We start from the raw sequence: 21,961 nt of genomic DNA, 5'->3' as shown, positions 1-21,961 counted from the left end.
TGCGGTTGTCCTGGATGCTCTGCCACCACTGCCACTTCTGGTGCTTCCAGTTGCATCAAAGTCTTTTGGGACTCTAAGGGATAAAGGGCCATCCAGCCCTTTAGAAGGAAGGTTGTGGGGGCTTTTTTTTATAGAGCAGTGTTTCCCTGTCCTGAATCAGAAGGATAAGCTGGTGTCATGGGAATACCCCAAAACCTTGTTGCAAATATTTACAAATCAAAACTGCTTCATGTCTTCCACCCTGCTCAGTCTGTGATGGCTTTCGGGTTTCTGTTCATGCCTTATCTCAATGCCTACACTCCCCTTCTCTATGTCTTTATGCAGTCTATTATTGGTTTTATTTAGGAGCAGCGTTGCCCATCTCTTCATCTTGAAAGTAATTTGGGATTCTGCCCCACAGCATTCTCCATCCCTTTCTCTTCAAGTGCTCTTGCTAACCCTTGATCACACTGAGCATACATAGGACTGGCATTTGGTAGTAGCAGGTGAGTCTTATTTTAACCTTCCAGGACGCCAGAAGTGTGCTTTCAAAATGAATCTTCCAGTAATCTCTGGGCTGGGGTTTGTCCTGTCACAGCCCCAGTGTGAGGTTCCAAATGAGATTCCTTTTTGGTGGTGCTAAGCTGCACATAGGGCACACCTCACGCACCTCAACCACAGACTGGTGTGCCATCCACGAGACCAAGGAAGACAGAGTGCAAAGTAAAGCTCCCCAAGCATGGTTGGTGTGGATGTTGTATTTCCAGCCCCAATTCTTAAAACTTTAAAGGCTTGCTCCTGTTGAGCCACACATATTGCTTGCTAGCACTGAACTGGCTGTAGATGCCACATGCATTTCAAAGCTGCAAGGAGAGCAGGCAGGAAGACCTACTGTCAAAAAATTGTGTCTAAAACCACACCAGATGTCACATTTTAGACAGATGAAGTGAACCTGACAAATCTGGAGAGGAGCCTGCAGAGGAGCATATTCCTTTGGAAAGAAGAAGATGGGATTTGATTCTGAAGGCAATTTATTTCTAGCACTCTAATGTCACAGGAGGCAGCACACACTGTGCAACCCCCTCTTTGTGCTTTTCCCATTCTTTTAGAGGCTACACAAAAACGACCTCTGATTTTCCAGGTGGTTTGTCCTTTGGAACCATTAATGTAGAAGGATCAAGGCTGGGAAGGAGTTGACATTTCTATGGCTTATCTGAAGGTATCACATACTACTCAGCTAAATGTGTGCACTCTCAACCTGTAGCTGCCAGCTGCAATATTTTAGTGAGCAAACAGTAAAATATCAGTCCATCAGCTGGACGTATGTGTACTGATACAGGATACACTCATCTACGCATGTATACGCATTTGTACCATACACATCTCATTGAATATGTATATATGAATATATATGTTTATATATATTCACAAATACAACGAGATGTGTATGGTGCATACATGTATATATCTCTTGTATATACTTACACAGATACATACATACCATACACATCTCGATGAATATATATATTTATGCATATTTGCAAATACAATGGGATGTGTATAGTACATGTATATACACACGGTTTCACGGCCAGCAGAGGGGCACACCCCCCCGGAGCTGGCTCCGGAGCTGCGGGAGCAGTGTGCGGGGAGGCCTCCGGCCGTGCAGCCACCGGGAGGGACGCGTTCCGGGGGCGGGCGGCGACACGGGGGACCCCGGCACTCAGCCCCTTTGAGGCGCTGCTGTCCCTTTAAGGCTGGCCCCGCCCCGCCGCGCGAGCCGAGCGCGCCGCGGCGGCCGCAGGTACGGAGCGGGCGGGGGAGCCCCGCGGCCCCTGCGGGCTGGGGCCGGGCGGCGTCGAGCTCGGGGCCGGGGGACGGACGGACGGACGGACGGGCGGGGAGCGGGGGGCTCGGGCCGGGGGCCGCGGGCCGCGGCCTTGTTGTCCCGGCGGGCGGGCGGGTGTTCGTCCTCTCCCGGGCCGGGCCCGCGGGGGAGGCGGCGCTGGCGGGTGGCAGCCGGGTCGGGGTCAGGCGGTCGCTCCGCCCGGCGCTCACCCGCTGTCTGTGCCTCCCCGGCGCCAGGTGCAGGCGCGGCGGGGTTCGGCGCCGACCCTCTCTCCCTCCGTGCCCGGCGCCATGGCCATGAGGGAGCTGGTGGAGCCGGAGTGCGGGGGCTCCAACCCCCTGATGAAGCTGGCGGGGCACTTCACCCAGGACAAGGCCCTGCGGCAGGAGGGGCTGCAGGGCCCTCTGGCCTGGCCCCCCGGGGCGCCCGACGCCGCGGCCGTGAGTATTGCTCTGCTTGCCGGGCTGGGTCGGCCAGCTCGGGCTGGGCGTGAGCAGCGTGGGGGGCTCTCGGTGCTGCTGGTGTCGTGTTGTGTCTTTTTGCGGAGAAAGGCCCAGGGGTCACCCGAAGGGGGGTTGTGGGGTGAGGGCGTGTTTGGGGGCACTCAAGGCATGTTGGTGGCTGTGGTTAGCTCTGTTCCTGGTTGTCCCAGGCCCGAAGCCAGACGGTAGTGGGAGCGGGTTGGACAGGATCCCTCAAAGTGTTTCTGCTCCTTTAGCAGGCAGCTAGGCCAAGAAAATGTTGACAGCCTAAGCTCAAGGAAGAGGAAGATACTATCTAATTGGGTCATTCTCTGTGTGTGTGTGTGTGTAGAGAGGGGCACGGGATCAAAACTGTTGACACAATTGCGCACTGTTCCCTGCAGGTATCCAAACCACTGGGAGTAGCCACCGAAGATGAGGTAAGAACAGATTGATTCCTCTCCTTGTGACTTTGGATTAATGTTCTTAAAGCTTTTCTCATCGATGCTGTTTGTTTTTTTACCCCTTACCTGATGCTAATATTTTCTTCTGACAAGCCCTTCTTTCACACTCCATGGCTCTGCCTGTTCATCTTCTTTGCAATGTTTGTAATCCATCTCTGTCTTTGGCAGCTGGTTGGAGAGTTCCTGCAAGCTCAGAATGCCCCTTTGCTGTCCCGTGCACCCCAGACCTTTAAGATGGATGACCTTTTGGCTGAGATGCAAGAGATTGAACAGTCAAGCTTCCGACAGGCCCCTCAGCGAGGTGAGGGGAGCTGAAGTAGGTGGAGAGCTGGAGAAGACCTTGATGTTATGATTAAGCTCCTAGCAGCGTGGTTCCCATCTATTGAGCTCTTCTGAGATTGTATCTGGAGTATTGTTTCTGGATTCGGGCCTCCCAGTGCACTGATCTGGAACAGGTTCATCAGAGATTGGTAAATTATTCAGGGACAGGAATCAGTGTTGTAAGAGGAAAGGCTGGGGGAACTGGACGTTTTAACCTGGGGAAGAGGAGTCTGACGGGAAGGGGGTGGAGTGTTTTGTTGCTGCCTTCAGCAGTCATGGTCAGGATCTTCACAGTAATAATCAGGAGAAGGACAAGGGGTAATGGACACAACTTGTGGAAAGAGGAGCTGACTAGGTGTGTGGAAACATTTCTTCCCTTGGAGGAGGCAGTTCAGTACTGGAACAGGTACCTAGGGAGGCTGGGGAATTGCCAGCCATGGACAAATTCAGAAGTTACCTGATGAATGCCCTGAACAACCTCATCTCTAACTTTTATGTTAATCTGCTGTGAGAACTCTAGCACCCTCCAGAGACTCCTTCAAAGTGAAACATCTCTGTGATTTTATTCTAACAAAGAGGAAGATCAGAGATGATTAGGGCTAGCCTGGAACACATAAATGATGCCTTTGAGTGCTCCAGTCCTCACTTCTGTTTGTTTTTCCCCGTGTAGCTCCAGGTGTGGCAGCCCTGGCACTGTCTGAAAACTGGACCCAGGAATTCTTGGCTGCAGCAGATAATGCTGGTGATGTCTCTTCAGATTACAATGAGGCTGACTGGTCACAGGAGTTCATTGCTGAAGTGACAGGTGAAGTGTCCTTTTTTGGAATTGCTGTCAAGATGATGTCCAGTCACATGCCTGTGTATAGTGAAGAGCTACTGAATGTGAAATTGGAGTGTTGCTTTGGGCCCAGCAGTCAGTGTTTCCTGTAGCAGCTTTAATGGGTTGTAGGGTAAGAAAGCTGCTTTGAGATGGTGTTATAGTTGAGTCAAGTTATGAACAATGTGGTGTGGAAGCCTTTGTTTAGATGTAAGGGTCTATTGTTTTTAGCTTAGGTAACTTAGAGAATTTAGGAGAAACATGCTATTTAAACTTCTTCTATTAAAATTATGATTCAATTGATGCAAGTTGGAGATGGCCTTTTACTGCTTCTTGCTTACATGTTTTCTAATTCTCTCTCGTAAGGCTAAATTTGCTTTTACAAATTTACAAAAGTATATACTCTTTAGTGTGCTTTGGCCAAATTTTTTGTGTCAGTTGTATGAAGGTTAGAGGGATGTTACAGCCTGGAAATGTGTAAAGTGAGTGTTTCTGGCCCAAAGGTTAAGCTTTATTTGAAAAGCCATCCTGTGTTGTGTATAGAACGGGGTCTGGAATATGGTCTTGTTACCATCCATGCCCTAATCTGGAACTTATGGAAAAGAATCAAGTAGATGCTATTTTGTTCTTCAGGAGTGGCTACTGTGGAAAGCTGGGTAGTCCCACTCTTTGACCTTCACTCTTTCCATTTCTGGGAATATAATTTAGAAGTTACAAAGGCCTTTGAGAAAGGTCTGATGAAAATCTAGTACTTGTAGGCTGTGCTTTTGACAGAGACTTGTAATACATTGCTAATTTTCTTGACCTACATAGTATCCTACAGGGAGCAGATGACTAAGTTGTGATATTGAAGTAGAAAATCATAAGTTTATCATCAGCACAGTGGCATCTGTATTAATTCACTGTCTGAACCAAAGGCTTGATTTTTAGATCAGAATAAACAAAGGCAGAAGAGGCAAGCATAAACAAAAGGGTGGTGGTCTGCCTGTCTTACTTTTCACCCCGTTCTTCCTTTGCAGACCCGCTGTCTGTGTCTCCTGCCAAGTGGGCAGAAGAATACCTAGAGCAGTCAGAAGAGAAACTGTGGCTTGGGGAATCAGAAGATCAGTCCTTGGCAGATAAATGGTGAGTCTGACTTCTCAAGGCTAGCAGGCATCTGGGTGGGTGAAGTTTGCAAAGTTGATAGAAATCTGCCATGGCCTGAGTGCTTTTGAGTCATTTAACTTAGGCTGGTGTTCTCAGGCCTTTGGTTTCAGGGAAAGGAGAAAACAATGCTTGCAAATTGAAGTTTTTAAGAGAGTATAGCTTTTCTGTTCTCTGGTTACAGGAAGATGCACTGATCATGTAGGCTAACTTAATCTTATGCCTGATGTAAAGCTCCTTTAAGTAACTTCAGGAGTGAGTTCCGGAACTTTTTTTCTGGACTCTACCAGCTGTAAACTTTCATGTAATTCTTCCTATCTGACAAACCACTTTCAGCCTTTGCTTGACATATTCCTAGATTCAGCTTTCTACATATTATTTTAGTGTGGGTTTTTTTTTTTTTTTGTGATAGGTTAAAGATGGATCATCTCTCTGTAGGTACCTGTTGAGTACAATCAAGTTTTTCAGTTAAAGAAACAAAACACACACAAACACTTTGGGCTTCTAAGATGTTTCCTTACAAAAATTTTGTGTATTTGGATTCTCATTCCACCTGGCTCTTGCCTTCTCTGTTAGCTTTCTGTAAATAATGGACATTCCCAAGTTATTGCCACCAGTTCAAAAGCCTTCCCCAAGACTGAATGTAGTGATAACACCTAGAAGTGGTCCTATCCTACTGTAAGCCAGACAAGACATTTTGAGTTGTGTCTTTGCTGTAAGCCCTCAATCCTCTGCAGAGCTGATGCTTTTCCAAGGCACTGTTTTCCTCTTCAGTGGGCATGACCTACTTTCTTTGTTCCTGGATATATGACCTTGTTTCTGGTAGTGCTAAAACTTGCAATGTCTGATGGCATGTGAGCTTGGCAAGGAATCCAGACTGCTCTGCAGAACTGTGCTGACTCTGTCATTGTTTAATTCCGCTGCTGTTTGTGTTAGTCACTTGCACAGCTAACACAGTAGTAATTTTGAATTTTTACTAATGGATAATGGTACTGAATCTGTTAGGAGAAGCCCAGAATCTCTGAGGAGGGGTTGTATCCCTCAATACTGTTGTCTGTCCCATTGTGTAGGCTCTCATTAGTGGAGGAGTTTGCTGTTGCCTGGTAGCAGACTAATTCTTTCCCTCTTACTGCCTTGGAACACAGGTATGAGGAATACCAACCTGAGGATGATCTTAAGAAAACTGTTACTGATTTCCTTTCCAAAGTGGATGATCCGAAACTCAAGAATACTGAGGTGAGAAACCTGACTGGGACTGAATTAATTATTACTGTGAATTAGTAATTACATAATTAGTAGTAATTATATTACTGTGAATAAAGGGTGTGGGGAATTGAGAAGGGTGAAGATAGTAAAGGAATAAAGCCTCCTGTTGACCCATGTTTCCATTTCTTCCCTGATTCCTGGGAGTTGAACCCTAGAATCCACTTTAGATATTATCCATCTCCACTCTTGTGAAGTCTGGTCCTTCCCACCATTAGGCCTTTTGTGCTCGCTCTGCAGAGAGAAGCCCCCTTAAGTGAAGGAGGGGGGCATGGGCTGAGGGCTTGTGGGCACAGCATCTGCCCAGCTCCACCCTTGTTTCATTTCTCTGCCGCAGTTCCTAAAGTTTGTCCGCCAGATCGGAGATGGGAGGGTATCGATCGAAGCTAATCAGGTGACCCACAGAGACCAAGATCAGGCAGAGCAATGGGCAGCTGAGTTTATACAGCAGCAGGTAGGAGCCCCAGGCCTGTATGCTCTGAAGGAAGAAAGCATTTTGCCACAGTGCACAGTCTGGGAGCAAAGGAAAATGGCAAGTCCAGCTCTCAGCAATGCTGAGGGAGACAAGGGAGGGGCTGTTGGGCTCTTAGCAGAGTCTAGCCAGAAGCTGGGAATGTATTTGGACAGTTTGAGTTTTCTCATCTCCCACAGCATCTGTGAGGAAGAGGAGATTCAGATGAATTCGTTTCCACTTCATAGGCCATCAGTTCTTACTGATGGGGAGGAAGGGTCATTACAGACCCTCCTGCTGTTTTGGGATGTGCCCTGAGGTTGCCAAATTCTAAAAAGAAAGGTGTGTTTCTGTTTCCAAACTCCCAGGGGGCATCCGATGCCTGGGTGGATCAATTTGCGCGATCTGGGAACATGTCAACTCTTGATACGGAATTTGAGCAGGCAAAGGCTGCTGTGGAGGTAAAGCTGGCTGAGAAGGAGGGCTGGGGTGCCAACTGAGAGCCCATGGTAGGGTTACCTCTCTCCTTTGCATGCTCTGAGGAGGGCTGGAAACATTCAGGAGGGAGTTCTCTGGCATGTCTGCAGATCTGAGTTTATGGCTGAGGCACTCCAGTCACACTTTGTTCTCCTTTCAGTCAGATGTGGAGTTCTGGGACAAACTCCAGGCAGAATGTGAAGAGATGGCCAAGAGAGATGCAGAGGCTCACCCTTGGCTCTCTGAATATGAAGACCTCAACTCCTCATCATATGACAAGGTAGAGGAGCAGGGTCTCTCAGCCCTAGCACTGTGGTGGCCTGCCCTGGGGAGACTGGCAGTGTGTCAGCCTTGCTCTGAGCTCCACAGACCCTTAATGCTGCTGGGATTCCTTCTCACGCTGATACTTTGCTGTCACTTACACCCTTGTCCCAGATCAGCTGGGGTTAAATGCTGTTTTCTCTTGGGCTTGTCTGCAAATGCTGTCTGGTTCTTGTCCAGCACCAAATACCAGTGAATACAGGGGTTCTTTGCAATGAGTTCAAATGTTGTGTCTCCTGGCCCCGTCCCTGCCCCTCTCCCCCATTCGCCTCCAAGCTAATAACATCCATATGAAGTGTTTTGTCTCTCTAGCAACTTATTCCAGGTTTGGTTCAGGGGATTTTTTTCAGCACAGTGCAGGCAGGAAGAACCACCCTTGTTCTGTGGTCTGCTACAAATTAGCAGTGAGGATGAGGTGCTGGCCAGTCCGCAGCTTGAGTGTTCCTGATGCAGCAAGACTAGATTGTGCTGCAGAGAGTGCTCTTCTCCCTAAGCCTGTCTCCTAGCTTTAGCCCTTGTGTGTCTGTCTGTCCTGCTAGGGTTACCAGTTTGAGGAAGACAATCCCATGAGGGATCACCCAGATGCATTTGAAGAGGGGCGGAAGCGCTTGGAGGAAGGTGACCTCCCCAATGCTGTCCTGCTCTTTGAGGCTGCAGTGCAACAGAAGCCAGATCACATGGAGGTGAGTGGCAGCAGAGATAACAGGCTGAGCTGTCAGGGTGGCTGTAGAAAACTCACTTCAGTGGAAGGACCTGTGCAGGGTGTATGAAAACGCCTCATTTTTTTGCGGCTCGGAGTTTGTATCTGATGTGTGTGAATCCTCAGGGAGCCTCTGAGGGAGAAGGTTTCTGACTTAAGGTCAGTTACAGGAAGCACAAAGTTGTCTGGCCCAGAGCTGTGTAAAATCTTTGGAGCACGTGAGACTGTTCATGGAGCCAAGGCAAGTAGTTCTCATCTCTCAAGTTGCTTCTGTGAAAGTCTTTATTGGCATTGTGAGTTTGGAGAAGCTTATGGCTGATCACTGCTTTCTGTATCTGTATTAAAATATAATTCTGAGAAGCTCATTAGACCAGGGTTCTGACTAAGTCTTTTATCTAGGTGCTAGGAAAATATGTGACCCAGAAGGGTTGGGTGTTTTCTCCAGTCTTAATTGAAGCTGTGGGCCAAAGAAGGATTTTTACACTGAAGACAGTGTTCCAGCTCCTTGTTAAGTGAATACTTTTTTCCATAAATCACTTCAGCTTCTGCAGGATGAATTGAGAAATGAAATATCCTGTGTGCCTTTTTCCAGCTGTAGAGGACATGAATATTCTCGGGAAGAATGCAAATACACTCATGTGCCTTTCTGGAGTGCCTGCCTCAAGGATCCAGGGCCGCTGAATTTTCAGCATGTCTTGTTCAAGCCCGGCTAATTATATATGACTGGTCATACATAATTTGATTACTCTGAGACTTAAATGAGAGTGACATTTTCGAACAGAGGTTCTTGGCTTCTGGGAATAGCCATCTAACTTTCTAGGGTACTGGTAATAGGGGAAAGGTAAGCAGAAGGTTTGAAGATCTGCTTCAGCTTTAAAGTGGTCAAAAGGTTTTAATACCCTTCTAGAACTGTTACTTTTTTCTCTTAGGCAGTGTGGGCTGCAGGCTGAGCATGATGGAGAGGTAGTTGAAACCTTAGGGGAAGAAATCGTGGGCCAGTTCTGGCTACGTGTATTGGAAACATTCTGAATTCTTCTGTTGTGACTGCAAAAAGTACAGGAGAAGTCAAGACTTCACAAATGGTACAGTGATCAAATAGACATGAACAATTGCTCTGAAGGAAATGTCGTGTTTGCTTTGGTCCAAGTCACAGCTTTACCTTGAATCTCATCAGCTCTTCTGCTGGCAGAATACTGCAGTTACCAGTGGTCAGCTCTGCTTGAATTGTAGCTAGCTAAGTATAGCGAGGCATGAGAGATTCAAGGGAGTAGATTGCCTTCTGCAGGGTTTCTGTGTCTTTGCTAATGAAACAATTTCCTTCCTTGAGGCAGTGGATACCTCTGTATCATTTTGTGACTTACATTCAAAAAGCAGGTACATCATGCTGACAATCCCACCAGCTCTAGCCTATTTTTGAGCCAGGGGTGTGGCTGTTAACATAAAATGAACAGATACTTTGAATTTAGTGCCTAGTTAAATATTCCTTATGTCAGCTGCTTGGAGGTGGAAGTCATTTTCATGTACTGGTGTCATGATAATTGGAAATTCAGTAAAATTAACAGTGCTTCTACTTTCAGGTCTGAAACTCAACTCTCCAAGGTTACTACTTGCTAGTGGACCACTGCACAAGTACATACAGCTGCCTGCCTCGGGGGTCTCATTATTAGCACTGCTGCTATGCCGTTTTGTTCTTGGGAGATAGGAGATCTGCATTTTCCTCCTTCTTCTGCAGTTTCACCACAGTTAGAAGTGGAGATTCTGTGATTTAAAAGTGTAAAACTACCAACAGTTGCTTTATGATAGATTTCCAGGTAGACATTCACTTCTGTTCACTATAACAATGCCAATTTTACTGTCTTTGAGGACCTATGTGCTGTGACATCTGTGTATCTTTTGAGAGGAACTTACACCTGTGGCTAATGTGTATACTTTGGTCTATTTGATCACATTCTAAAACTGTGCAGGATGATATACTGGAATTAATCTCTGTGTTTGTGACTTATTGGCTGATTTTTTCTTCTGTGAGTCTGACTTTGTACATCTATGTCTTCCCCAGGCCTGGCAATATCTGGGAACTACCCAAGCAGAGAATGAGCAGGAGCTTTTGGCGATCAGCGCCCTCAGACAGTGAGTGTTGCAGCAGAACTGCTAAGTGTGGCTCCTTGTTGGGTGTGTTGTACCACAAGGACCATATGGCTGTCACGGGGTGCTCTGTGTTGATTATGTTACCTCCTGTGTCTGGATGTCTCCTGCACTGATTTAATGCTGTATTCACTTCTCTTGCTTTGCCCTGCAGGTGCCTAGAGCTGCAGCCTGGGAACCTCACAGCACTTATGGCTTTGGCAGTCAGCTTCACCAATGAGTCCCTGCAGAAGCAGGCGTGTGAGACCCTGCGGGACTGGCTGCGCCATAAACCAGACTACGCCCACCTGCTGAACAAGGAACCAGAGGAGAGTGTCTCAGGGACAAACCTGGGGCCTTCCAAGCGTATCTTAAGTTCCCTGCTCTCTGAGTGAGTAATGGTTACAAATTCCAGCCTTCAGCTGAAGGGCTTCTTGGAGGGCTCAGACTGGTCCAGGCAGGAGCAGAGCGAGTAACCCGGAGCTGACTGTCCCCACAGTACACCAATATCCTGTTCTGTGCTTTTCCAGCTCGTTGTTCATGGAGGTGAAAGAGCTGTTCTTAGCAGCTGTGCGCAGCAACCCCTCAGCTGTGGATCCTGATGTCCAGTGTGGCCTGGGTGTCCTTTTCAACCTCAGTGGCGAGTACGAGAAGGCTGTGGATTGCTTCAGTGCTGCACTCAGTGTGCGCCCCAATGTAAGGAAGGGGCAGACTGGCGGTGCTGGAGGCACTTGGAGGTTTATGGGTGAAGGTTTGGGTGGAGGTGCTGCATGTACGAGAGGTGCATTTTTGGAGTGGAGGAATAAGACAGATATACGGGGAAGGAGGGGTTGGCTTGGAGCTTAAAGAGATACAGTTTATCTCAGCCCTTTCTCTTTGCCCCTTCCTCCAGGACCACCTTCTGTGGAACAAGCTGGGTGCCACCCTGGCCAATGGGAATCGGAGTGAAGAAGCTGTGGCCGCGTATCGTCGGGCACTGGAGCTCCAGCCGGGATATATCCGCTCTCGCTACAACCTGGGCATCAGCTGCATCAACTTGGGTGCTCACCGGTGAGCACAGGAGGGGCAGCTCTGCTGTGACCTGCCAGTTTGGGTGTGTTTGTGGGAGACACACTGCCAGAAGTTATGAGGGCAGGGCCACACTGCCTGCAGCCTTCCCTTGGCATAGGAGAGCAGAGAAGTGTGTGATCTCTGCCCAGAAATCCAAGTGTCATGCAGTTACGGGTGGACTAGAGGCCATCTGGACTCCTGATTCTTCTAGAGGCAAAAGGGGGACCTCTGGTTCTGGAGTGGGGTAGGATCTGGTGGAAACCGTTTTAGAGGGGAAATACTTTAGAAGCAAATGGGGAAGGGAGTGTGAGATGGACCATGTTTTCCACTAAGCATGTGTATGTTCTCCTGTTGACAGTGAGGCTGTGGAGCACTTCCTGGAGGCTTTGCACATGCAGCAGAAGAGCCGAGGTCCGCGGGGGCAGCAAGGAGCCATGTCTGACAACATCTGGAGCACCCTGCGCATGGCCCTCTCCATGCTGGGGCAGAGTGACCTGTATGGGGCAGCTGATGCCCGTGACCTGCCCACACTGCTGCGAGCATTTGGCCTCCAGCAGTGACTCTGGGATAGGCTTCCCTGCGAGTGCAGCGGTTGCCTAGCCCAGCAATAAATGACCTTTCTTAGGCAGAACGTGTTCACAAGGGTTCACACACGTCTTTGCCCTGGTAGGGCAGATCATTGGCAACTGCTTATTTTTACGTACCCCCCTGGTGAAGTGTGCAGCTTCCCCAACCTGTCTGTTGTGGCCTGTGCATTTCTGAACGGTTCACATTATCACCTCCATGACGACTGACACTGCTGGTTCACAGATGATCAAAGTGGGGAAGACAGCAGCACCCTGCCCTCTTGCCAGACTGCATTTGCAGTAGTGCCCAGCTTGCCTGTGAGACCTTGGCTATGAATGCCATTCTGCAGACTGCCTGCAAGGGTGTGTCTCGAGTTTGGGCTGCTTTGGAGGGGTGGGATTGCTGTTTCACCCAGAAGGGTGAAAAACTGGGGTTTGAGCATGCTTCCCCATGTATGTGCTTGCATGTGTGTATATGTGGGTTGCTAGGGAAAACTGGGGCAGTAGTCCCCTTTTTTGGCCACTGGTAACTTCATGGTACAGCCAGATGCTACTTTCTCAGTGTCTCTTCATGAGCCTTTTAAGACAGGAGTATTGTACTGATGCTGGGGACATGGGTGGAGGCCCTTACCCTGTCAGGGTAAGGGGAGATCCCAGAGTTCAGGCTTGAGAGAAGGCAATAGGAATAAAAGTCTAAAATGTAACCTCTCCCGAAATACAGTGGGGAAAGGGGTCAAGTCTTAATTTTCTCTTGCTCATCTGTCATTGTTTTCCTTTGTGCAAAAATCCCCATCTTGTGTGTAACTGAATCTTGTTAATTATAAATATCTGTATATGATTCTCTTGGGGAAAATGTTTTTTAATTGTAAAGTATTTTGTATAATAAAGGTATAAGCCCACTGCTTTTCAAAGGATAGATTGGACTCTGTTTCTGTCTCCCCTTTTGACCCAGGTTTTGCTTTATTGATAGCTCACATGCAGATGAACCTTAAAGGACCTCATTTTGCTGTAGCCCTAGGCTTCAGTTCAATGAGCCAGCAGAGGGAGCCTCCCTGTGCCAAAAGCTCTTTTTTCTTGCTCAGGTTGAGAGGTCAGTGATGCACTCTTTTCATCTGGCCCTCTGCAGTGAGGGAAGTCGTGTTACATTTTATCACCCGTTTAAGGAATCTGACTGCTGCAGTAGTCAAGGCTGGGGGCTTAAGCAGGAAGTGCTGCCCCTTCCTGTTCCATCAGGCACCTGTTTCTTCATACCTCGACCTCACAGGCTTGTTTTTCTCTCACTGCTGGAGCAGAAAGTGTGTGCAGAGAATAGTATTTGCTGGATATTTTCTGAGCTTTATTTTCCCCTGTATCTACCCTCCAGCCCTGTGGCATTGAGATCTACATACATGCACTGTTCTGAGACTGCTGTAGTGCATGCAAAACAACTTGCTGCTTTTGCTGTCTGAAAGGAAGAGAAATGCTACTTCTGTATCCTGCTCACCCACACTGCTGGTCAGAGATATCTTTTGGTTTTTACTTATCTGTGTTCTCTGTCAGATTCTTTGCTTGGTGAAAGAAAACATTAACGCGCATGCTGGGCCTCACTTGCTGTCTAGTTGTCCTCTCTTCCCCCTTTCTCTGCTGTTGCTCTCCCCACTGATTGCCTCTTTGGTGCACCACAATCCTCTCTGTTCATATTCCCATTACCATTGCTTGGTGTTCCCTTTTTCTCATCCTCAGATTTCATTAGTGCTTTTCCTCTCCTAGGTTTCCTAGTTGCCTCAATTTCCCTAGCAATATTGCTTAACCTCTTGACTTTGTGTTGGTGTCCTTCCCTATCCCACATTTCCCCCTGTCCCTGCAGGTAGGTTGGCTGTTCCCGTTTGTTCACTTTCCCTGGAAAGTGCTCTCACTTTTTTTCCCCTGTCCCTTTTAAATCATCTCACAGCATCTCTGCTATACATTTTGCTGAGGCTGAATCTTCACCTAAGCACTAGTCCTTGTTTAGTCTTCCAGGGCTGAGTGAAGACTGAGCTGCCTCTGTCCAGGTCCTGTGTGACTGTCCTGTAAAGAGCTGCCTTTGAAAGTGGGGTGTTGATGCAGTGAGCACCAGCTGGCTGACTGGATCTGCCTTCTGGTTCCAGTGCACAGTTTTTCTCTGCACTCTGCAGCCCTGTCTCTGGTGTCCAAACCCAGCTTGAGCTGGTGCTCTGCATGCATCATCATCCTGATTTGCATTTCCAGCCACATCCATGTTTGCTGTTACCAAGCCAGTTGTACAGCAGGGGTGGGTAGCAGGTACCAAAAATTTTAGATTCATGTAAAGGCAGTGAGGGATGTTTGCACGTCCTTAATCCAGCAGACTCTGGCAGCTTCTCTGTGTCGTGGTCCCTTGCTCATGTAGGAAATTGTTCCTTTGCACCCACAAGGGTGAAGAGAAACTTCTGTCACTGCTATGTTGAGTATGGCAAAGCATTGTCTAATATTTACTGGTGTTTTATAGATGCGTAGTTTGAGAAATGTAAAATTTTAAAACTCTCTACCTGTCCACGACTTTAGCAAGAGTTGAAGGTGCAGAGATGCCCTGAAAAACCTGATGCCAGGTGGGCTGGTTTTTTTCTGGCGTTCCCATTGCTTTGCCGCATTTCTGAAGCAGAAGTGACACCTAGTGTTGAGTCAAGGGCAGGTCCGTGTCTTCACACGCGCTTGGGTGGGGACACTAAAGGGTTTAGGAGCACAGCTTGCTAATTAAATATGAAAGGAACAAAACGCTCGATGTATTTTCCAAACGTGCAGCTGTACATGCAAAATGTGGTGCTGGGAAGCTTCTGAGGGTCTGTGATGCCTTCCCCTGGCTTCTCCCCGCTGCTGAGCACGGGTCTTTTTGTTTGTGGAGTTCAGCTTAGCAACTATTCCACGGAAAATCATTTGTACATTTATTTAAAGAAACCGAAACCAACCCCACTGGGTTTCTGACATTTTGAACTAGCAGTTATTCACAGACAACCTGTTGCCTTTTCCTTCATCTGGGAAGATGAGACTTGGGAAAGGAAATAATAGTTAGAAAAGATTTTCACTTTGCTTTCTGACATCTGTGTGTTGTCCAGTGGGACTTTTAAGGCTTTTGTCAGTCTCTATTTGCTGTGCCTCTCTTTCCAGCACAATTTCTTTGGAGCTTACTCCCAGTGTTGTGACTGAATATACAGCAATCATCCAATAGGATTCTATCATCTCTCTTTTTGCTGAAAAAGTGGTGTTCAGTTTGCTGTACCAAAGAGTAGCAATTGGGAAGTGCAGCAAACAGAGGAAAGCAAAAAAAGGGGAGTTTGTGTGAGATACAGGCTAGGCAAAAAAGGGCCTTTTATTTTTCCCTCTGAAGGGTTTGGTTGTGAATGCATCTATTAGCACGTAGGCTGTTCATAATTTTAGGTTCTGTGGTCCAGCGGCATGTTCCTATGTTGCATTTTTTGGGGCTGTTTTCCTTGAGAAACAGAAGTTGGAGAGTGGAAAGTGTGAAAGAAACTTTACTTTTGTGATGAAGAATTACCTTACTAGCACTAACAACTGCTAAGTGAGTAAAACCCAAAAAAACACCCTCTCCAACTACAAAACCTCCTCCAAAATAAAGGAACCAGTGTTCTGTTGCCTTGAGTCCAAAGCTATCAGACAAAAATAGCAAACAGAAATTGGGAGGGGGGGGTATACTTTGTGTGTGATTTTATTGATTCCTTAATCCTCTTGTTTTAAAGTAAGGAGTAAAAATTGATGAATACTGAGATACAAACTAAAGTGTCCAAAGTGATAGAGCAGGATAGGAGCACAACAGGATCTGGTGGGTGAAGAAATTAGTTGTTAATTAGATTTTTCTACCATTTTACCTTTGCCAGCGCTGTAAAGTGGGTGCATATGTGACATCCACAGCTTTAAGTGAAATTGTTTTATCACCCTGCAATCTACTAGTAAATATTCTCTAAATAAATAAATACCACCACCACCATCCCCCCCCGAAAACCAGTTTTATGAAAAAGATGAAGATATTTTAGTCTTCATTCTTCCCTTGCTGGAGTGTTTTTTGCATAACTGCACATTTTCAAAGAATCTACATGTCATTGTTCATATTGCTCCTTCTGTTGCCTTTTGTCTGCTGTGGGCAATAAAGGAAGAGGGGTTTATCCTTCTCTTATCATTTCACTTTTGTCACACACTTTCTTTTTCAGATTTCGAGATACTGCTGTTTCTGCATGAGGGGCATAAGAGGAATTTTGGGAAACATTGTTCCCCATAAATTTGCTCCACCTGAAATGTTGTGTCCAGCTCTGGGCACCTGAGCACAAGTCTCAGGCCATGGACCAGTTGGAATGAGTTCAGAGGAGAGACATGAAGACAATCAGAAGGTTAGAGCACCTCTCCTGTGAGGAAACATTGAAAGAGTTGTGGTTGTTCAGCCTGGAGAAGGCTTTGGGGTGACCTTCTTGTAGCCTTCTAGTACCCAAAGGGGTTAAAAGAGAGCTGGAGAGGGACTTTTTGACAAGGGCACGCAGTGGGAGGACAAAGGGGAATGATTTCAAGCTGGGAGAGGGCAGGTTTAGTTTAGATATTGGGACTAATTCTTTACTGTGAGGGTAGTAAGGCACAGGAATAGATTGCCCAGAGGAGTTGGAAACTCCCTGTCCCTGGAATAGTTCAAGGCCAGGTTGGATGGGACTTTGAGCGCCTGGTCTAGTGGAAGTGTCCCTGCCCATGCCAGTGGGGCTGGAATGATCTTTAAGGTCCCTTTCAAACCCAAACCCTTCTGTGATCCATTAGGAAAAAAAGCAAACAAACCCAACCCACAAAGAAAACTCCATAAATGTTTCCAGTATCAACCCCTCAACTCCACCCTGTGGTGTTTTGCTTTGTTCAGTGACTTCCTTGTGCATAAAGCATCATATAAGTGAGATTAATGACATTAAAATCCATTTAGTTTTCAATCCAATAACACTAGGACAGATGGTCGATGAGAACCAGGAACTCATTTTTTTCTGTGAACCTGGGAGTATTTGTACAGGGATCCTTTATTATGTTTTTGTAATAGCACAAAAAACATGGTAAAGGATTCCATCATATATCATTCCATTGTACATTGCTTTTGATTTTCCTCGAAGCCTTGAAAAGCCCCTCTGCTGGCTTTGGTGCTCTGCAGGGATGACTTAGGAGTTCACTTTTGGCTGCATCACTCTGCACCATAGTTGAGATACACTCAGACTCAGTTTTTGTGATGCCTTCGTGGCTCATACATTTGGTCAAAGGTGCTTTCTGAGTCTGCAGATGCTGAGAAAAATGGGAATGTTTAGTTCATGATTAATTATGTCAATGCACTTTTTTTTCCCCCCAGAAACACAACTAAGTAATTTAATGAGTAAAACATACTACCAAGCTAAGAGGAATGAATGTTGTTCAATGGCAACATCCTATTCTAAGCTGTTTTAGTCCTTCTTTCAAGCATTCCTCATATTGTTGTGCTCATTCTTCCTCCCTTCTCTTTACCAGACAGTGGGCACAATGGTTCAGGAGTGGAATGGAGTTTTCCCTTTTCCAGCAGCATTGAATTGTGTTGCAGTCTGAGGTCACTGCAACCCACAAAAATGTGTCCTAAAGGTGTGATTTACCTGTTCAGAAAAGGGGCTTCTCACCTAGCTGCTGCTGTAAAGTGAGGGCCTGTTTCTCTTCAAAACTCCAAAATTTTAATTTACAAATTTTAATTGCTCTGCTTCCAGCGTCTGCAGAGCAGCAAAACAATGGACCACATGGAAAAGAATCCCAAAGCCTCAAGTATTTTTATGGTGCCTTATATTTGTGATCTGGCATGCCCTAGGCTCAACCAAGCACCAGTGAAAGAGAAGAGATACAGCACGAGGATTTGGCTGGATCTGGTGTACAGGCTGCTTGTTTTGCAGGGATGAACTATCTCCCTTCCCAGCTCCCCATCTTCTCCAGTACCTTCCTACCTGACAGAGCAGGGGTGCCTCAAGTGAACGAATGAAGATCCTATTGCTTTCTCCTGCTGCAGAACAGCTTTCTGGCATGTTAGCCAATGAACCCGTCTGAAAATATATTATAGAGTGAACCTGCAATGAGAAAAAAAGAAACAAATATTGCTACTGCAGCTCTGCCAGAGGCTTCTGGCCCTGCTTTAGCAGCTCTGCTTCCCTGTAGCTGCTCAAATGGCTACGTAGGTGAGAAGGAGGAAGAGAATTTAATAAAACCCTACCTAAATGCCACCTCTGTCAAGTGGAGATCTCCCAACAAAGCCCTTTGGAAAATTAACATTCTTTATCATATTTGCTTCAGAGGTAAAGATAATGTATACTGCAACAGGCAGAAAAATTCTACAGCCTGTGAGTCACAACGTACTTTGCTATATTTTTATTACTGTCATTCATCTGCTTCTGGAGGAGAAGGACAAACAAGAACCAAAGTTCTAAGGTTTATCCAGGGCTTATGCATCAACAGACTTTTGACCCAAAGCAATAACATGTCTGGTTGTAGAAAGATCAAAATTTAAATAAAATAGTTAATGACTTTTGTTCACTTATTGACCATTTCATAGTTTTGTTGACTGAGTGTTTCACAAGACTTCAGTGCGAGCTATAAAGGGAGGCAGGTGAGACACCCTTCTCAAACTGCAGCCCTGCACTGGAGGAAGTGCCCTCAGCTCTCCCCAGCCCTGCAGCTGACATCAAAGTAAGAGGCACACTTTGTACAGAAGAACTGGAAGGCTTTCTTGGGCAGCTGCTGGGAAATGCAGGGAAGGGAAGGAGTCTTTAGTGTTGGGGTGAGAGTTGCAGCACAGACGGGAGGGTCTGCTGTGTGCATGTGCACAGACTGAACCCATGTTTAGGGGAGGAGGAGATGGCTGCTGCAGGACAGACAAACCTTAGCAGGGGAGAGGGTGGAGGGGGCCAGTGATACACAATTGTCAGAGGTGAAAATGAAAATATTCTACGAATTTGTCTTGGACGTGGGACCTTTATGTTCTATCAGCAAAATTAAATGGGTCATTATTCATACTTCTTCTACAGGTAGAAAGTAATTATAGTAGTGCTTAAGCAGTCAGTGAGTCGGAGTTCAGGTCCCCTCAGCTTCCATATATGCTTTTATAACTGTGAAAAAATACACGTTTTTAATCATATAACTTTTTTCTAAAAAAGTGAGGTTTAAGTGATTCAGGTTTTTAAATTATAATGCACATGTCTTGCGGTATTACTATGGCTTTTAATCTTCCTGGGCATATCTGTCTTTTCCCATCTCTTTTCAGAGTCAGCTAGAGAATGGGTTTTTTGGTCCCACTTATTTGCCCTGAAATGTAAATCTTTGCTTCAGTAACTGTTACGTGATTTAGAGAGGGAGCTGTTATCATAACTGACGGCTCATTACTATTCCTGCAGCTGTTACTAATGAACACTTGTGGCATTTTAACTGGACTCAGATAACTATGGGGAATTAGATGTGTGTATTGGTAGTAGTGTTAGGAAAAGACATTTAAAACCTGAAATTTAGTCTCAGTTAAAGAGCTGATGCTTACAACTTGATTGCTTCTCAGTGTATGTCAAGAGAAGGAATCTCTTGATTTCAGTAAAATTCCATATAAAAAGACAAATAAGGTGTTTCAGTGAATTTGAAGTTCATTTCTGCCCTTAAAAAGAAAGGTTTTTCCCCCCTATTTTAAGTAAAAAATTCACTTTCTTTTAGAAATTAATTGCATGTCTCACTACTTTTGTATTGCATTCTATATGGCTCATGAAACCTACTCCAAACAATGGGTGCCAGTTTCTAAAACATTTCTCAACTGCAGTATCAATTATTAATAAAAAGATATATCACTAATTGTATATTTTATTTTGCTATTCTTTAGGGTATACCAATAAGATCTTAAACAAAATGCTCAGGTGTCCCTCTCATGTATACATATTAAATGAAACTGAGCTGTTGTGGTGTACAAATGTCATTTTACTTTTTCCCATCCAAATTGAAATTTCTGCATCATGTCCTCACTCTTTCACAGCTGCTGCTATTTTTATCTTTTGCTAAAATTGTTCTACATTTCCTTTTTACCTTTTGTCCCCTCTGGTTTCCAGCATTTTATGTCTGATGTGTAAAGGCGTCTTACAAGCACCGCTTGTTTTCTGTTTTCATTTTCTTAGGCTGCCATCCAACTCCTACAGCAGAAAAGCCAAATCTTAGAAGCCCTGCCGAGATGGGAAAAATCATCGTTTATGAGCATGCTAACTTCCAGGGTCTGTCCAAAGAATTCCACACCAACATTGCCAATCTCAAAGATGCAGATTGGAATGATTGTATCTCCTCAGTGAGAGTAATCGGCCGTCCTTGGGTGGCTTATCAGCATGCAGACTACAAGGGAGACTTACTGGTACTTGAGGAGGGAGATCATGACTATGTTGGTAAAAAGATGAATGATAAGATCAGCTCTCTGCAGGTGATCACTGAAAATCTGCACCACCCCCAGATCACTCTCTATGAACATGCTGATTATCAAGGGAGGAGCAAAATAGTAAGAGAAGCAACCAATCTGGCTGGGGGACATGCCAATGACAGCACATCTTCACACAAAGTCCAGAGCGGTGTCTGGCTGCTGTGTGCCAACAGCGATGGAAGTGGATTTCAATACATTGCACGAGAACATGAGCACCTTCCAAATTACAAGGCAATCAAGTTCAATGACAAGCTTTCCTTCCTGCGTCCCCTTCGCCCTGGCCTTGGCTGTTAGAATGTAAATCCTGCAGCACTGGGAGAAGATGCAGCCCCAGCGAGAAATTTGAGACCTTTTTCTGTGCCTCTGCTTGTGTTGCCTTTACCCACAGTGTCACAGGACCACTGAACATGAGAGCTCTCCTGCCCCGCAAATGGCTTCTGCCATTGTCTTTAAACCATTTTGTGTTGGTGCCAATAAAGAGTCTTTTGCAATCAGCAGTGGGTTTATTTTATGCACTGTTTAGTGTAGGTAAACATTTCGCTTCCATGTGTATCCAGAGAATGTTTTGTACAGTCACTTGCAAACATTTTTCATGGATCTCTCCTGTAGAATTTTATCTCCTTCCAGTTTCATCGGTCAGAACCATTGCAACCAGACTAAAGAGCTTGGTAAGCATTTTGATTATTGCAGTGTGCTGGCCCACTCTCACCTGTAGCCCATATTTAACTACCCCATGAACTACTGTATCTCAAGGCATCGATCATAGAATCCTTGATTTCTACAAAGTCTGAGGTTGGGAGGTGCCTTAAACATCATCTCATTCCAACTCTCCTGCCATAGGCAGTGACATCTTCCACTAAATCAGGTTGCTCAAAGTCCCATCCAACCTGGCCTTGAATCTTCCAGGGACAGGAAATCCACAACTTCTCTAAACAACCTGTTTTGCTGCCTCATCACCTTCACAGTAAAGGACTTCTTCATAACACCTAATCTAAGTCTCTGCTGTTTTAATGAAACAACATTCCATCCTCATCCTATTATTAGCTGCCCACTTAAAAAGCTGCTCCTGCTCTTTCTTACAAGCCCCCTTCAAGACCTGGAAGGCTGCAATGAGGCGTCCCTGGAGCCTTCTCTTCTTCAGAATGAACAATCCCAGATTTCTCAGCCTATCTTCATAGGAAAGGTGCTCCCACCCCATGACCACCTCCCAGTCTGTGCTCATGTCTGGGATTGTCCTGACCCAGTGCAGCACACTGCACTTGGGCTTGTTGAACTTTATGAGGTAAGTAGGGAATCACTTCCCAAGTTTGTCCAGGTCCCTCTGGATGAAATCCCATCCTTTTGTTGTGTCAGCTTCAACCCTCAGCTTTGTGTCATCTGCAAACTTGCTGGGGTGTCATTGATAAAGATCTTAAAAAGCACTGCTCCCAGAACAGAGCCCTGATGGGCACCAGTTTTCACTGGTCTCCTTCTGGACATAGAGCCACTGACCACAGTTCTGTGGCCTTGTGGCTATTTCCCAA

At 46.0% G+C, this 21,961-nt stretch overlaps 2 protein-coding genes across 5 annotated transcripts; both read left to right on the top strand.

Moving 5' to 3' along the window:
- The first annotated feature begins 1,950 nt into the window (after nt 1-1,950).
- PEX5 (peroxisomal biogenesis factor 5) lies at nt 1,951-12,899 on the top strand. Of its 4 annotated transcripts, XM_066175384.1 has the most exons (15): nt 1,951-2,268; nt 2,694-2,729; nt 2,922-3,054; nt 3,745-3,879; nt 4,911-5,016; nt 6,180-6,270; nt 6,635-6,751; nt 7,117-7,209; nt 7,386-7,505; nt 8,086-8,229; nt 10,303-10,373; nt 10,543-10,758; nt 10,898-11,063; nt 11,260-11,417; nt 11,776-12,899. In XM_066175384.1, exons 1-15 carry the CDS (start codon nt 2,119-2,121, stop codon nt 11,975-11,977), a joined length of 1,938 nt encoding a protein of 645 aa, XP_066031481.1. In that variant the 5' UTR covers nt 1,951-2,118; the 3' UTR covers nt 11,978-12,899. The 4 variants fall into 4 exon arrangements, with proteins under 4 accessions (XP_066031481.1, XP_066031483.1, XP_066031482.1 ...); XM_066175386.1 differs by lacking the exon at nt 6,635-6,751; XM_066175385.1 differs by lacking the exon at nt 7,117-7,209.
- A 5,737-nt stretch (nt 12,900-18,636) lies between these two features.
- LOC136284915 (epidermal differentiation-specific protein-like) lies at nt 18,637-20,926 on the top strand. Its single transcript, XM_066175410.1, has 2 exons — nt 18,637-18,688; nt 20,149-20,926. Exon 2 carries the CDS (start codon nt 20,202-20,204, stop codon nt 20,730-20,732), a length of 531 nt encoding a protein of 176 aa, XP_066031507.1. The 5' UTR covers nt 18,637-18,688; nt 20,149-20,201; the 3' UTR covers nt 20,733-20,926.
- Nucleotides 20,927-21,961: the final 1,035 nt, after the last annotated feature.

The sequence above is a fragment of the Chamaea fasciata genome, unplaced genomic scaffold, assembly GCF_029207755.1.
Source record: "Chamaea fasciata isolate MVZ Bird 193981 ecotype frontalis unplaced genomic scaffold, bChaFas1.0.hap1 SCAF_2, whole genome shotgun sequence".
NCBI classification, from domain to species: Eukaryota; Metazoa; Chordata; class Aves; order Passeriformes; family Sylviidae; genus Chamaea; species Chamaea fasciata.
Note: the sequence above shows the minus strand (reverse complement) of the source record. Positions and strands in the feature narration are given on the sequence as shown.